The sequence below is a fragment of the Ammodytes marinus genome, assembly GCF_949987685.1.
Source record: "Ammodytes marinus genome assembly, chromosome: 6".
Lineage (NCBI taxonomy): Eukaryota > Metazoa > Chordata > Actinopteri > Uranoscopiformes > Ammodytidae > Ammodytes > Ammodytes marinus.
Window position 1 is genome coordinate 3,911,826 of NC_137235.1, and position 15,702 is coordinate 3,927,527.

At 42.5% G+C, this 15,702-nt stretch overlaps 1 protein-coding gene across 1 annotated transcript in view; it reads left to right on the forward strand.

Annotated features, from left to right (window-relative positions):
- lcor (ligand dependent nuclear receptor corepressor) overlaps positions 1-7,598 on the forward strand; it is a gene marked incomplete at both ends in the record, with an annotated part of 97,537 nt that extends 89,939 nt beyond the window's left edge. The window contains 2 exons of the mRNA XM_080029888.1: positions 200-290; positions 6,410-7,598. Of these exons, the coding sequence (XP_079886014.1) occupies positions 200-290; positions 6,410-7,598 (1,280 nt within the window). The remainder of the gene's footprint in view (positions 1-199; positions 291-6,409) is intronic.
- Between the last annotated feature and the right edge of the window lie 8,104 nt (positions 7,599-15,702).

A 15,702-nucleotide genomic window follows, 5' to 3' on the forward strand; every position in this document is an offset into this window, starting at 1 on the left:
ATAAACAACATTATCTATCTCAGTAACCTAACATTTCTGTAAATGTGTTTTCTTCAAAGACAAACAGTGGACCACGAGGAGATATTCACTGATTTTGACAACAAAAACAGTTTTGACAACCAGCATTCTCCAAAATGGCTGACTCCACCTCCTTAGCTTGTTTAACATCCTTTCCATTGTGATGTCTTCCCCTCCTCAGACGGAGTCCTGGACCTTTCCACCAAGAAGACCTCGAGCGCAGGAAGCAACAAAACCTCACCGGGCTTCAAGCCTGTGCCGGGGGTTAAAGGGTAAGACAACAGGTTTTATTTTTTGGTGGCATTTTCAAGCTTTATTAGATAGTACAGAGTTGAAATGGGGAAACAGTGAGAGAGAGAGAGAGAGAGAGAGAGAGAGAGAGAGAGAGAGAGAGAGAGAGAGAGAGAGAGAGAGAGAGAGGGGGGGGGGATGACCTGCAGTAAAGGCCCACGGGACGGATTTGAACCAGCGAATTGTGTCTTTACATCTACTCTAGTAATATTTGGATGGATAAACTTTCAGAAACGCTATAATCGCTTGTGTAACTGTTGACCTTTGGAGAATCGACTTTGTGGGAACAGCAAAGTGAATCTCCATCAGATCTTTAGAGGTGCGTGTCCCCTCTCGCTTTCTCTACTTTGTGGGCCGAAAACTCTGCTCCGCCTCGGGTTGTTTGAGTGAGTCTTTGCCAACGCCTCCTATCTTTCCTCCATAACTTATTGGTTTTGTCTAGCTGTTCGATACCTGATCCCCACGACTAGCCTATTCATATCCGCTTACTGTACAACGTTTACTTTACTTTGTTTTCTAATGTGTATTATGTATGTTAAGCTTGCCCCTGTAAAGCACTTTGAATGGCCTTTTGTCTGAATTGTGCTATAGAAATAAACTTGCCTACTATACAAGGTGTACAATACGCAATATATATAATAACGACCCCTCCCACATCAGGACCTTGAGTGAGCGTTTTAAACGGGCAGATTGTGTCAAACTCATAATGTGGGCTTCACTTCTCGTCTCCATGTCCGCTGGCTTTTATTGACGATCCCTCGGCTGTACAACCTGATCATTTATTGATGGACATGTGTATCCTGCCTTGAAGTCATGTTTGCATCGGTAGCCATAGTCATACACTCCGCTCCACGCATCAAGAGGGAATAAACAATGTCGGCAGATCGCCATTTTCCAAGAACACTTTTGATCCGGAGGTCAAAGATGGATTAGTGACGGCTCGATGCACAAAGAGAGGGAGGGAGAGGGAGAGGGAGAGGGAGAGGGAGAGGGAGAGGGAGAGGGAGAGGGAGAGGGAGAGGGAGAGGGAGAGGGAGAGGGAGAGGGAGAGGGAGAGGGAGAGGGAGAGGGAGAGGGAAAGGGAGAGGGAGAGGGAGAGGGAGAGGGAGAGAGGGAGAGGGAGAGGGAGAGGGAGAGGGAGAGAGAGAGAGAGAGAGGGAGAGGGAGAGGGAGAGAGAGAGAGAGAGAGAGGCTGTAGACATTGAGAAACGGTGGCCATGCATCATGTGAGCTGTCTCCCTTTTTTATTTTAAAGATTATTTTTGGGCATTTTCAAGCTTTATTAGATAGTACAGAGTTGAAATGGAGAGACAGAGAGAGAGCGAGGGGGGGGGGGGGGGTGACCGGCAGTAAAGGTCCACGGGTCGGATTTGAACCCGCGACCACTGCAACGAAGGCCGGAGCCGATATGGTACACGCTCTATCCACTACGTCACCGGAGCGCCCCGTGGCTCTCTTTGATACAGCAGTGAAGACACCTAAGATTGCTTTCTAAACTAAGATTTGAGGTGTGTGTGTGTGTTACATCAATGTTAACACAAGTCCCAGTGGCCCCCGCATGAGTGTTCTTTCCTGGTTAAAGCAAGCGCTGCCTAGTTACAACGAAACCAGTGGTTAACGCAGTAGTTTTAGACTGATACAAAAAGAGAGAGGACACTATTAATGGAGCAACAGCAGCAGCTACATATTTTCAGATGTGGACCACCACGAGATAACGATTAAACTTCAAACTTTCACTTTTTATTTTCATTATACATTATTTTCATTACATTTAGCACGTGGTCAATGTCAGTGTATAACTGCCAAAAAGTGGTTGAATTACAATTGTTTGATTTCCTATGTGTGTTGCTACATTTAAACTCATTTTTGGGATCTGGACATGTTCCTATATCTCGGCGATTAAGTCGGGGGTACTGTGTTGATATCAGGAAGGTTTCATTGGTTTGCTCATATATTTTTTTTCCAAATCTATCTAAAAATGAAATGACCCTTTGGTCTTCAAACAGGCTAATGCCACAGTGGAGGATAACACTAAATTATCAAGGCATTGAATTTCCTGTATCAGTTAAGGAGGGTTTTTTAAGAGGAAGGAAAGAGTAGAATTTCTTGAGAATTTGCAACGGTTTACCGGTTGGCGTATTGGTTTTCACTGAGTCTAGCAGAGGCATCTCGCCATTGATGATTAAATGTTCCCTGAAATCGATTGTTGGTGATTTCTCAAATTCTTGGACTTTCTCAGCAAAACATACAAGCTTTCTTTTGCTACCCTTACACAACAAAGTAACCAAATCAAATCAAACTTTATTTGTATAGCCCTTTGCACACACAAATTGCACCAACAATCTGGAACAAACTCCCAGAGAACTTGAGGTCTGCTGCAACTCTCAGTTCTTTTAAATCGAGTCTGAAGACTTTTTTGTTTCCTTTTTAACTTGCAATTTTCATTTTATTTGCTTCTTTTATTATGTTTTTAAATCGAGTTTTAATTTTTTTTAATTTTTTTTTATTTGCTTCTTTTATTTGCTTTTAAATGTTTTATAATGTGTTTTATGTATTCTAATCTTGCCCCTGTAAAGCACTTTGAGTGGCCTTGTGTCTGAATTGTGCTATATAAATAAACTTGCCTTGCCTTGCCTAACAGAAAGTGCTTTACAGTATTGGCCTATATACAATTAACATAAAATAAGAAAACAGAACAATATCAACCCCTCACCCTGACCCCTCCACAAATCACAGAGCTACACATTACATTCATAAATTAAAGACATTTTATACAGCATTACTTGATGTCAGAGAGTGAATAAAACAAGTAAAAACATGCATCATTACAAATATTGAAATAGGAGATAAAACAGGGAGTGAGGAAGCGCTATCCTACACACTTTTGAGGAAACAATGCCTTCTTGAACTCACACCAAGCTAGGCGGGTGTTATTGTTAAACCTCAGCCATGGTGAATATTTTCTCAATTAGTATAAAAAGCAAAGTAATAAACAGCACCTCGACCCCCTTAGGACAGATCTCCATCTCATGCCTACGGGCCCCAAAAAAAGCCCCAAGGCCTCAAGCCTCTCTGGGACACTAATGATCAGGTCATGCAATATTAACTACAGGAGGAAGGGCAGGGAATGTTGCGTCAACCCCCACCAACAGTATACACCAAGTCATCTCTGACAGTCAGACAGTCCCAGAAGCAAACACAGGGTTAGTGTGTGTGTGTGTGTGTGTGTGTGTCAGACTGGTCTCTTAATTTTTTCCAGAGCTGTATAATGGCTGTCGGATAAAAAATACCTCTCTGAAACCATTCTGAGCCCACAGACTGCAGACAACAGGGGAACACAGCTGATTTTTATCTGATAAATGATGCTTTCAATCATTTATCATTAGTGAACCCCCTCTTTTTTTAAATTATCTTCCACATGCTTTGAAAATAATTCCTTTAGATCCACCATTCCTGTCTGTGTGTGTGTGTGTGTGTGTGTGTGTGTGTGTGTGTGTGCGTGCGTGCGTGCGTGCGTGCGTGTGTGTGCGTGCGTGTGCGTGCATGTGTGCGCATTACAGGTCAATGGCTATGTAATTAAAAAGGATGTTTTGACCATTTTTGCGAAGAACCCTAAAAAGAGCCATTTTCAAAAGCATTTTCCTTCTATTGAGATGTTTTATTTGGGTCTTTATTACTATGATTCATGATAATAGGTCGGTATTGAGGTATTTAGGTGCTAAAAACCCCAGAAAAGAATAGTTCGGTTCGGTTTAACATGTCTCATAAAGACTTAACTGCTGTGTCAAATGATTTCCTCGATTGACAAGAATGCAGTTATACTTGAAATATATGGAAGGCTTGAAAAATGAAGCATTTCGCAAAATGATATACCGCTCTGGAAAAAATTAAGACACCACTCCAAATGTTCAGTGTCTCTCGTTTATACTATTTATAGACAAATGTTTGAGTAGAATGAACATTTTGGTTTCATAATTTAAACTCCTTAAATTCCGTTAAGTAATGTAGAGATGAAGATTTTTAGAAAGATTCAGACTGGTCTCTTAATTTTTTCCAGAGTTGTATAATGGCTGTCGGATAAAAAAATACCTCTCTGAAACCATTCTGAGCCCACAGACTGCAGACAACAGGGGAACACAGCTGATTTATATCTGATAAATGATGCTTTCAATCATTTATCATTTGTGAACCCCCTCTTTTTTTAAATTATTTTCCACATGCTTTGAAAATAATTCCTTTAGATCCACCATTCCTGTCTGCTGCCTTGTCCCTGATGACATGCTTACTGTAACAGAACGCTGTATTAGAGAGTAGACTCCAAAGCCTCCCGTTAACCCCTGTATTGTTTTTTGCGAGGCCCCGAGACCTCCCACTGTGATAATCTAGTTTTAAAGCCCATGCTGAGGACTCCCCACACACTGCACACACAGTCAGCTGCACTATACAGCTCACAGGAATAAGCATCCAGCCAGCCAGCCATCCATTCCCCTCAAGTTCCCTTTCCATCTCCCCCATGCCATCAGCTGACATGACAAGCTATTTCCCCGCTATTATGAACCTATGGGAGCGTTTTTCTTCTTTTTTTTTTCTTTTTTTTTAAATAGCCTTTCCACTGTTGCTATAGTTACTTAGCCATTGGAACATTGGCTAGCAGCAGTTGAAGACGAGGCACTTAGCATGTAAGTGTAGCCTTTACCTTTTCAACAGGAGATGGTTTTCCAGGAATTTGAAAGAAAATGAAATGTGAGATGCTGCTTCGCACACGGGTGCTTGTTGGCAAGATGAAGACATTTTGTATGTTGCATTTTTTAACATCCAACTTGAAGCAATTCATATGAACTCAATCATTAAAAAACAAGAGATAGGAAGCAGTTAAAAAAAGATAAACAGATACACATATTATTATTATTTATTTATTTATTTTGGTTTGTGGTTTTAAACTTAAAACACAGCAATGTCTAACTGGCAACCCTTTATGAAATCCAGAGGACGGACAGGTCTGTAATAGTTGCCTGCATTGACGATTATTGTATCTGTACACATATATCCTACCATTCTTTTCATATGCCACTTAAACCTGCAGTGTGTAGAATTTTGAGATTTATTTCCTAGCAGATTTTGTAGAAAGTAATTATAATATCCATAAGTACATTTAATTTGGTGCATAATAGCTGCATTTTTTTTTTGAATTATTATTTTTTCCCTTAGAAAGGGTCTCATATATGTCCATATTTCTGCATATTTTGGACCAAGGCCTAGTGCCGCCATCTTGAAAGTGTCATTGTTGGAATGTCATCAGGTGCATTGTTTAAAATTTAGAATTGTTCTTGTCCTTGAAGGCCACTGTAGCTTCTGTTATTATTCGAAAGGGTTGGGGTTACCCGGGGAGCGTTGCATTCTAGAACTTTGTAGAACTTTCTTGATGATGTCATATTACACACTGCAGGTTTAAACAGAGAGCAAACAATTATTTCATGTTGAACAATGGCTGTGGAAAAACACAACTGTCTACTAATGATTTTTCTTGCATAAACAAGACAAAGAGACATTTTCTGAAATGTGCAAAGTTTCTGTTGAGATCTATTTGCAGGGAGGTCAGGGGTTTGTAATGGACTTTATTTCTTATTTGTTAGGTTGTTTGTGATTTTGATGACACTAATAATTTTGTAACTTTCTATGTCGGCTGGTAAAAGGTTAGAAAAAAACGTTAATTAATTCGGAACACCACATTACAAACTATAACCCTGGACTAACAAATGCAGTCAGCATCAAACCCTGGTCTCAAGAATCAGTTATATCTTCAACACAAAATCCCTGACTTGCGTCTTTTCAACATCCAACTTGTAGCAATTAAAGAAACTGAAGCCTCTCCCCTTCACTCTCTACTTGTTACATCTTTGGCTGGTGAAAGGTTAAAACAATCAGTTATATAATAGGTCCAAGGATAGTGTGGGGTGTGGGGTGGTTGGGGGTTATACATGTTTGAATGTTTGATGTTTGTTTGAAAAAAAAAATCGAAATTTTTCGATAACAGTTCTATCTTAATTACAAAATCCCTGACTGCGTTCCTAAATCATCTTATCTTCTTCTCTCCCTCCAGACGTTCCCTCAAAGCGGAGCAGCCCCATCCCGAGGTGGACGAGGAGGATGGCCCGCTGCAGAGAAGCTCACGGGACGGACTGCGGGAGAACTACGTCAACTCCCACTCCCACTCCGCCAAGGGCCCGCCGCTCGCCCGGTCGCTGCGCATCAAGGAAGAGCTCCTCAGCCAGAAGCACCGCCTCCTGAGCCAGCCTGCTGCTCTCTCATTGGCTAGCCTCGAGTCGGCCGGCCTGCTCAATCACGCGCAGTCGCACTCCTTGCTTGGCCAGAAGGGATCCTCCTCTTTCTGGGGAAGCAAGGCCCACCTGGAGGGCCTGCTGAAGCTCAAGCAGGCCAGCGGGGCTCTGAGCGGGGCCCTCGGGGACCTCAAGGACCTGCCTACATTCCTGGAGAATCACCACAGCAGCCACCACCACCACAGCCACCACGGAGCCTTCTCCTCCTACAAGAGTTCCCTCCACAATCACATCCACAATCAGGTCTCCAAGGCCCAGCAGCACCATCACAACGAGGGCAAGAGGGACCACGGCCACTCGCCTCCCGTGGACCTGAAGATCCCCATAGTGCGGGGCATGGATCTGTCCTGGGACTCCCAGGCCTCCGAGCTGTACGGCTACGGCCCCATGGGAGTGGGCGCCGGGGGTCACGGGGAGAACAGCCTGAGCCGAAAGCTGAGGGCCATCCTTCCCAAGCAGAACCGGCGCGGGGGCAGCCTGGGGAGCCTGCTGGACGGGGCGGCCGACTACTGGAGCGCCGAGCTGGACCACTCCGGCTCCGGGCCGGCGTACTCCACCTCGGACGCAGAGGGGGACCCCAACTCCAAGCAGCCCAGGAAGAAGAGGGGCCGCTACCGCCAGTACAACACCGAGCTGCTGGAGGAGGCCATCGGCATGGTGATGGGCGGCAAGATGAGCGTGTCCAAGGCCCAGAACATGTACGGGATCCCGCACAGCACCCTGGAGTACAAGGTGAAGGAACGTCTGGGAACCCTGAAGAACCCCCCAAAGAAGAAGCTCAAGCTGATGATGAAGATGGAGATGGAAGCAGGAGGCCCGGAGTTCCCCAACAACTCGGAGAACATCCCGACCGCGCCGCCGCGGGACGACCACAGCCAGCCGCTGGCCGCCGCCGAGCTCCAGGACAATGTGAAAGAGGAGATGGACGACAATTTCAAACCAATCGACTAAAAACGACTTACACATGTAAACCTCAGTTAAAATGACTAAACGTGATTTGAATACGGATGGGGCTTTATTTGTGCCAATTTCCTTTGCAGTATCTGGGTGAGCACAAACGCAGGGATAAATATGAGATGGATTCTAAAAACCAACTGGAGATAAAACAACTAAATCGGATGGTCTTTAACAAGCGTCGTCCCCCTTGAGCGACGCCGTACAAGCATTTGTTTAGCTTTGATATCCAGGGGCTTAATAAATGCAGCTAAAGACATTAAGTTAAATGACAGGTAATGACATTTTCGTAAGCATGCTGATAATCCCCTGCCCAAATACCCAACCCCCCCGCCCCCCATTCCCCTTTTGTGAACTTGATAAGACTGCCCCATTGCTGCTTATAAATGCAGTTTGGGCTTTGGACCATTCCAATTCGGGAGGAAAAAAGGGGGAAGGTTGAAAATTAACTCCTTAAAAAAACACCTGACAAATTATTCCCTTTACCTCTCCCCCTTCTCTCTCATGGATAACCAGCTGCAACTTGGTAAGTTAACTGTCCATTCCATTTGAAGCCAACTGTAAGGTTTAAATCATACCGTTGATATTTCCTCACCGGGGTTCTGGAATCAACACCCATTCTCTTATCGCCAGGTAGCCATGACGCTTTAACTGCTTCTATCCTCCTTAAGATATTCTGCTAATCTCCGCGCGGACGAAAAGTAACATTTAACCCGTCCTTTTATGAATGAGAAAAAGACACACAAAAAGTCATTCAGGGATGCATGTTTGTAAGTTTCGTGGACACTACTGACTTCTATAATCGACCTCTTTTTCCTCTTTATCTTTTGATTTGTTTTGCTTTCTTTTGCACTACACTTTGGGTCTGGCGCTTTTTTCAGACCTGGTTACCTCGGCATTGTTGCCCTTGCATCATGCACTTATTATGGTCTGTCTCTCAAGCCCAGTCGCAACCTCGCAACCGGTCACAGAGGTGCACGACGCCTCCCTACGCTGATCCACAGTCAGATCCCAGGACGCTCCGGTTTTTGCCAAAGGGACAAAATGAGCAGTTGGTCTGATTCTGGATCAGCTGTTTTACAGGCGAAATGCTACCTCATGGACCTCCACCAGTGTCTCACTGCTGATCCTGGAACGCCAGATGCCGCCTTCTGGTTTCCCTTTTCAAAATGGCGACCAAAGTGAGCTCATCCCCTCTTGGAGATCTTTTATTGGATGAAGGCCTTTTAGGATCAGAATGTGAAACTCTGCTGCTATTCCGTTGATTTATCTAGCTCCTGTTCAAGGCGTTAGCTAGCCTTACGTTAGCTAGCCTTAGCTAATACGTTTTATAACGACAACACATTGCTGATGGGTTTTTTTTTTCTTCTTCTTCTTCTAATCAAACTTAGCAGAAGCGACAAAGCTGATGAATTTTAAAAGAACATTCTTCACCCAACCTTTTAAGACAGTTTTAAAGGCAGTTTACTACAACAATGTGCATTTTTAGAGGGGTGTTCATGTTTGGGGGATGATGGGGTGGGCAATATGCAGTGGGGAGGGGTTAGTCGATAGAGGCGAGGGCAAAAGCAGATTTAATATATTATAAATTATTATGACGATGATGTTAAAAGCCAATCCGTTATTCTGGATGATTTTGTTTTCTCCTCATTTTTAACTCAGGGGTAACTGAGACGGACAGAGTGTTTTTTTTCTCCAAATATGGTAATTTCCTGTTGGACCTATATAGCAGACAGACAGGAGGACACCACACGCCTCTCAGTAACGCTTTGTGTCTGTGGGGGAATAAGGCCATGTGATGGCAGGGCCATAGCAGATACACCTGCGAACAAATCATGAAAACAGAACGGTTTGGGGATGGAACTCATGAGGCTAATCTTCTAAAATAGCACTTTTTCAGACATAAGAGAAAAAAAACTAGCGAAAGAAAGCTGTTTGAGGTTATGCATGTAGTGTAGCTCTTCTCTGAAAGATACAGAGCAGAGGCAGAGAGGAAGAGAGACGGACGGAAAAAAAAGCTTTAGTTTGTAAAGACTTTCAGAAAGCTTGGACCCAAACTACTCGATTACCTCCACGAACGATGGAAAAAAAAAAAAAAAAAAAAAAAAAAAGGTTGACAGCTTGAACAAGTTGAGTTTTGTGTAGTGTCGTCTTGTCGTTTTCCCCCTAAACCTCGTCACTGAAGCAACCAGGGACAGAAACACTATCAGCTAAGCTATCATCATTCCACCGGAGAATGAATATTCCTCAGAGGACACAGGCGTGGTTAGAAAAACAAAATGCTCTTTTGATTATTCTATCAGGAAAAGATTGAAGGAAAATGACTAAAGCTATTCGGTTTTATTTCTTTGTTTTTTTTTCTTCTTTAATGCGTCTGTGGTAAATGTTGCTCTGCGCTCCTAACACTGCCTGCTGCTCACCCAGTCTGTGAGATTTTAAAACATGAAGAATTGTACTTTTCTGTTCGGATGATATGCTGTTGATTCACTCCTTTTGAAATGTATTGTGCATTTGCTTTTTATTTATTTAATTTGTTTTCCTTCTTTGATTATTCTCTGACAAATGGCATGCACCACTTCTCTGGCTCGTCTTTGGGTCGGGCCAATTCAAAACATAATGTTTAGAGGATTACAAAACGGAGAATCCCGAGATCAAATGTATGAATTCATGAATTAATTACAATCTAATTACAATTAGAATCACTTGCTACCTGTTGCATACAATCTTAACCGTCCCCTCTGTGGTTATTGGTTATCCACCTTAAGCTTTGTAGCCTCTCTGGCATGTATGCATGTCCAATGAGAAAGGCTCAAGACCCCCGGAAAACAAAGGTATTTCCAGGGGTAATCAAGCATGAAATGCACCCAACACTTTGTAGAATGCTGAGCATTTGAAGTGTCTAAAGGGCTACTGTGTGCGTGTCAAATTGGGCCAAGCGAAGGACAATGCACTGATCTGAAAACAGCATCGAAGCCCCAGTGTTGATAGTAAAGCACTTATTATGAACCCGCCTCTGATAGAAGGCATGAAAGCCACTCACGTTTAGCCAGCTGTCAACACAGGTTGGCAAAACTCAAATAGAATTGTACCCCCTTCTTAAAAAAAAAGGAAAACAGAACAAAACAAAGTCACAGAACTCTGCCTGTTAGCCTGTTTCATGTAATGCATGTAAAGCATGGATTTGTGCTACTTAAAATAATATATATGTACGTGTAGAAATTATGTATTTGGCACTTAAAGCAGAGGTTTGCATGGATAAACTCCAATAGCACTTACACTGAATTCCCCTGAGAGGGGTGACGCCTCGAGATATCTGTGTATAATTTATACAAATCTCTTAATCTTTTACAAACACTGTCTCTCTCTTTCCTTCAAGACAGTATTGACCCTTATTGTACATTTGGCTTTTGCTATAAATGTCCCATTACTTTCTTAAAGACGAGTAATTTCAAATTCTGAAAGAAGTCCCATTTGCAGCCTGATCCGATGTACTGAGGTGCATGCCATTTACAGTGTATTTATTTGATTTGTCTTGTGTTTCATTATTGTTCTTTGTCAAATGGTTAACGGCTCCCCCTGTCCGAAAAAGTCCTCCTTCTTGCAACCTGAGTCTCTCTGCTGATTTTAAAAGAAACCTCATAAATATAGAATATACATAACAGAACAGGATATATATATATATACATATTATATACAGATACATTAACAAATACTCACAGAATGAATGTAGAAAACTCAAAGGAAAATCTCAAACTTACAAAACTAGAACAGTAATCTGCAAAAAAAAAAAGGTGGCACTGGCTGTCAATTTCACATTTTTTCTTTTTTAAACAGACTGTTGTTTTTATTCTTTTTGCTCGATAGTTTCCGCTCCACGCTGCTTGCTTTGGAAATGCAGAAATCGTTTTACGGCGTGCAACAGTAGCCTTCAAATCAGTACTGTAAATGTCTCAGGATCGAGCCGAGCGGGATGGGCAGCAATATTTGTCAGTCGGAAAAAAAAAAATGGCGCAAGACTTAACTACCTGTACTAGATGTAATTTCTAGACATATACATATATATAAATACAGTATATACACTATATGTCAACTTGGTCAGCAGAAACCAAGTGCTATACCTCAAATCTCAGAATAATAAGACTCCTTTCCGTGCCTCGTACTTTGACGTATACCTTACCTGGGAGCCCCGGCTAAAGGGATAGCTGATACTCTGGGAAACAATACAGTATCCTCCACTGTTTCTTTTTCTGTCATTATATCTGTTAGTTTTTTCTTTTGTGTTCTCTCTCTCTCTTCCCTTCTGCAAAAAGGAAGGAGGAGGAGGAGGGACACGCTTCATATGTCTGACTGACCAATATTCGCCACCCTACCTCTTTTAATTTTTTTTTTGCAACAACAAAAACCTTTAGACAGTAAAAAGTATATGATGAGCAACAGATTGAGATAGAGAGAGACACTAACACCCATAGGGGAATATAACAGCTGTTCTTGTTCTTAGCACTGAATGGGGTTGTTAAAGGGAGGTGGCTGCTATACCTCTAGATTTCTAACTAAAATTTGGATTCAGTCGTTTGGTTTCACCCTGGAGGCTATAAGTCAGGACGGTCCCACCCTGGTGTGACAAAGAACAAGGTGTTATTGTTTCACTGATTCAACATTTGGGTTTATTGTGTGTTCTTTAAGGTGTAACTTAACTCCAGGTTGAAACTTGACGAAGGGGATTTTTTTTTTTTTTTCTATTTATTTTCCTCACACTCAGAGATATCAGAGACCCAGAGAAAAAACGGGGATTGGGGGACAGGTGGGGACAAGTTAACCTTCCTTTTTTTTTTTAAACTGCTGTCTTGTAAAAGAAAACAATATCCTATCCAAAATCTTTTACACTGCATTCCAAATGAAAAAAAAAACACCACCACCAAACACACACACACACACACACAGGAAAAATGTACCTTTATATGACGAAAATGAAAAAAAGCTATGTACTTATTATGACTATTATATGTATTTATTTTACTGTTTATTGCATCTTCAGGTAAACCAATCGACTTCTCGTATTGCTTTTTCAGGTCGGGTTTTTGATTTTCTATTTTATTTTTATTTTTCTCTTCTGAGTGAAAGACTGTAAAAAAAAATCGCGATAAAAAGAAGTAATGTGTCACACAGCAACTACTGAAACCTCACTATACTGTTAGTAGACGCCTCATCATGGCACTCCATTTTGTTTCAAGATGGCGTGTGATGCTTGGTGGGGGGGGGGGGGGCTACCAGGAAGCAAAAGACCCATAATGTATATGATTGCCATGTCTGCAGACGAGCTTTCTTCTGTTTCTGTTTGTGTCACGCTGCATATCTGGTTGTCATTTATACCTCAGGTCCGACCACTTCAAAGCAGCTGATTGTACATTAGAAACACACTCACACTCTCACACACACGCCGACAAAACACGCACACACACACACACACACTCTATAGGAAGAATCAGGATTTTTAGTACGGCTCGTTTCCAGATTTTTAGACGTTAACCGACAGACGCAGTTTTTTGAATAATTGTCGTTTCCTCGTTGTTGTCCCTTCGTACTCTTGTTGTTCTGATGACAGCTTTTGTTTCCTCGCTTTGTTTTCTTATTTAGATACAGGGGGAAAAAAAGAAAAGAAAAGACAAATTGTTTAGAAGCCAGGTTTCTGTGAATACAATGCTGTATTCTAACTAGCACACACCGCCGTGGAAGAGCAGAGCATACACACATACAAACACACACATATATAAATATAGAGAAAGAGAAATGACGCATCTGCAGCAACACTCTCCCTCCTCATCAGGTAGTCACACTTTGCGTGGGCGGGTTATATGTATAATCACCGAGCCGGGAGTTTGTCTCGCTCTTTTAGAAAAGCAGGTGGGTGTGTTTTGTTCACAACCTGCAGAACTTCAGGCATGCTGCTGCTGCTGCTGCTGGCGGCACATTTAGATTGATCTGGCACATTTTGATCTGTCATACTGGGACACTGCGGGCAAGGCCTCTGTGAAAACCACTTTGTTTTTATGCTTTCACACTTTCAACAAAAGCTTTTTTTTTCTCTCTTTCTTCTTTTTAAATCAACCTTTCTATCGTTTTGTTTAAAGGATAAACAACCGCACATTTTCTTGATCCCCTAGTTTGAAGAAAAACAAATCCCACAAGAACTTTTTCCTCATGGCTGCATTGCATGCGGGTCCATCGGTTAAATACAATGATTTTCCTTTATCTAATACTACAAGATTGGAAAATAGTTCTAATCTGCAATGTGGTGGTTTTGTTAAATTTTTCTTTCAACTACATATCCAAAGTAGACTATCTCTTGCTCTCATGCTACACCATCTACCCTTCCTTGGAGTGTGGCTTTAAAAAAAAAAAAAAAATCTGCCCATCGATAGTTACAATTCTCCTGGAGTATTGTACGCTTTTCCGTGCTGTCGTTTTTTTTTCTCCCCCCTCCCCCGTAGACATTTGTCAACGCGACACTAACAGATCTGTTCAAATGTGCATCTCCTCGGCCGTGGAGTGCGCTGCCAAGTGTGCGCTAAATGTCAAAGCATTTGTGGAGATTGTGATGGGCTGAGTCTCTCCGTTAGCAGTCTGGCTTTGAAAGCAGAGCTGAGCACACATCTTAAAGGCCAGACACGCCTCTCTCTCTCTCTCTCTCTCTCTCTCTCTCTCTCTCTCTTTATCTCTCCCTGTTTCTCTCTCTCTCTCTCTCTCATGCTGATCTGAAGAAAAATCAACACAACAGACACCTTCATTCCCTCTTCCGTTAGAATTCACTAAACAAGGAATTCAGCTGTTTGTGGCTTAATGGTTTGGAAGAAAAAAAAATGTCTGGACCCAAAGTTAGAAGTCTTCATGTTAAGATGGAGAATGTGTTTGAGCCATTATTTTAAATGTTACAATTAGATCCAGATTTTTGACAATGACACCTTGACTTCAGACAGTATTTACTTTTCATATTCAACAAGATCACGTCCTTGGAACACATTTACAGCCATATTTTAAGTATTTTCATGCGGCGGAATGGAATGTGTTTTGAATTCAAAATTAGAACTTCACAGGATTCTAAATGCTGGAATCAGCCTGGTGTCACCACTTTAACATTGTTTAAAGCTGTTGATTTTACACCCCCCCCCCCCCAACCCCCCTCCCTCCCCCTCTCCCTGGCTCCATTTAATCTTATGTTGCCTGCCAGGAATAAATGAGTATATTGTTGTTGTTCTTCAATCAGTGGAATCAAGAGAGTGCCTTTTTTGGGAGACTCTAATCACCACCCCGCATCTAATCGCTGAGGGGCTTGGCGTCTTAATCACGTGTAATATCGAACCACCAGCCCCCCAAAACGAACGCAATCACAGAACTGTGGTCGCTTCAAGAACAACATTCTTTCTGTTGAAGCAAAATGTCATGTGAGATTCAGGTCAAATTTGTCGGCTTAAGTTCCCAGCCACCCCCCACCACCCCCCCACCACCACCACCACCCACCCCCCTATTATTATGTTGCACAAGAAGGCTCGCAGGCAGGCAGACATTTTCTCACACTGGCTTTTACCTCGCCTTCCGACATGCAGGTGTGTGTGTGTGTGTGTGTGTGTGTGTGTGTGTGTGTGTGTGTCTCGTCAAAAAGCCTCCTTGCAGACAGCAAATAGACAGACCTTCAGAAATAGACGTGCAGGTTCTTATAGGGGGTGGATGGAAGTCCCGAGGTGCTGAAATTCACTTCACACAAACAATATTACTTCTGCACCATCAACAGGTGCCACGGCTGGTCTATATAACGCAATCCAGAAAGGATAGAATTAGGGACAATACATTAGACCTCGCAGGTGCTGGTTCGAAGGATAAACATTTAGAAAATAAAAAAGCCAGAGATGAGCGAAGAAAAATCCTGGTCCAAACGCTACATATGTGATAGAGTGCATTTCACCAGGTGCCCTTGTGTGTTGCCATGACAATCCTGCAGCATTGTTCCCATGATCAGGTGTGTCTGGGCCCTTAAGAGTCACATACATGGACCAGCTCAAATCCAGCTCTGCTAACCGCTGCCTCTTATCTCCCGCGGTCGCACACA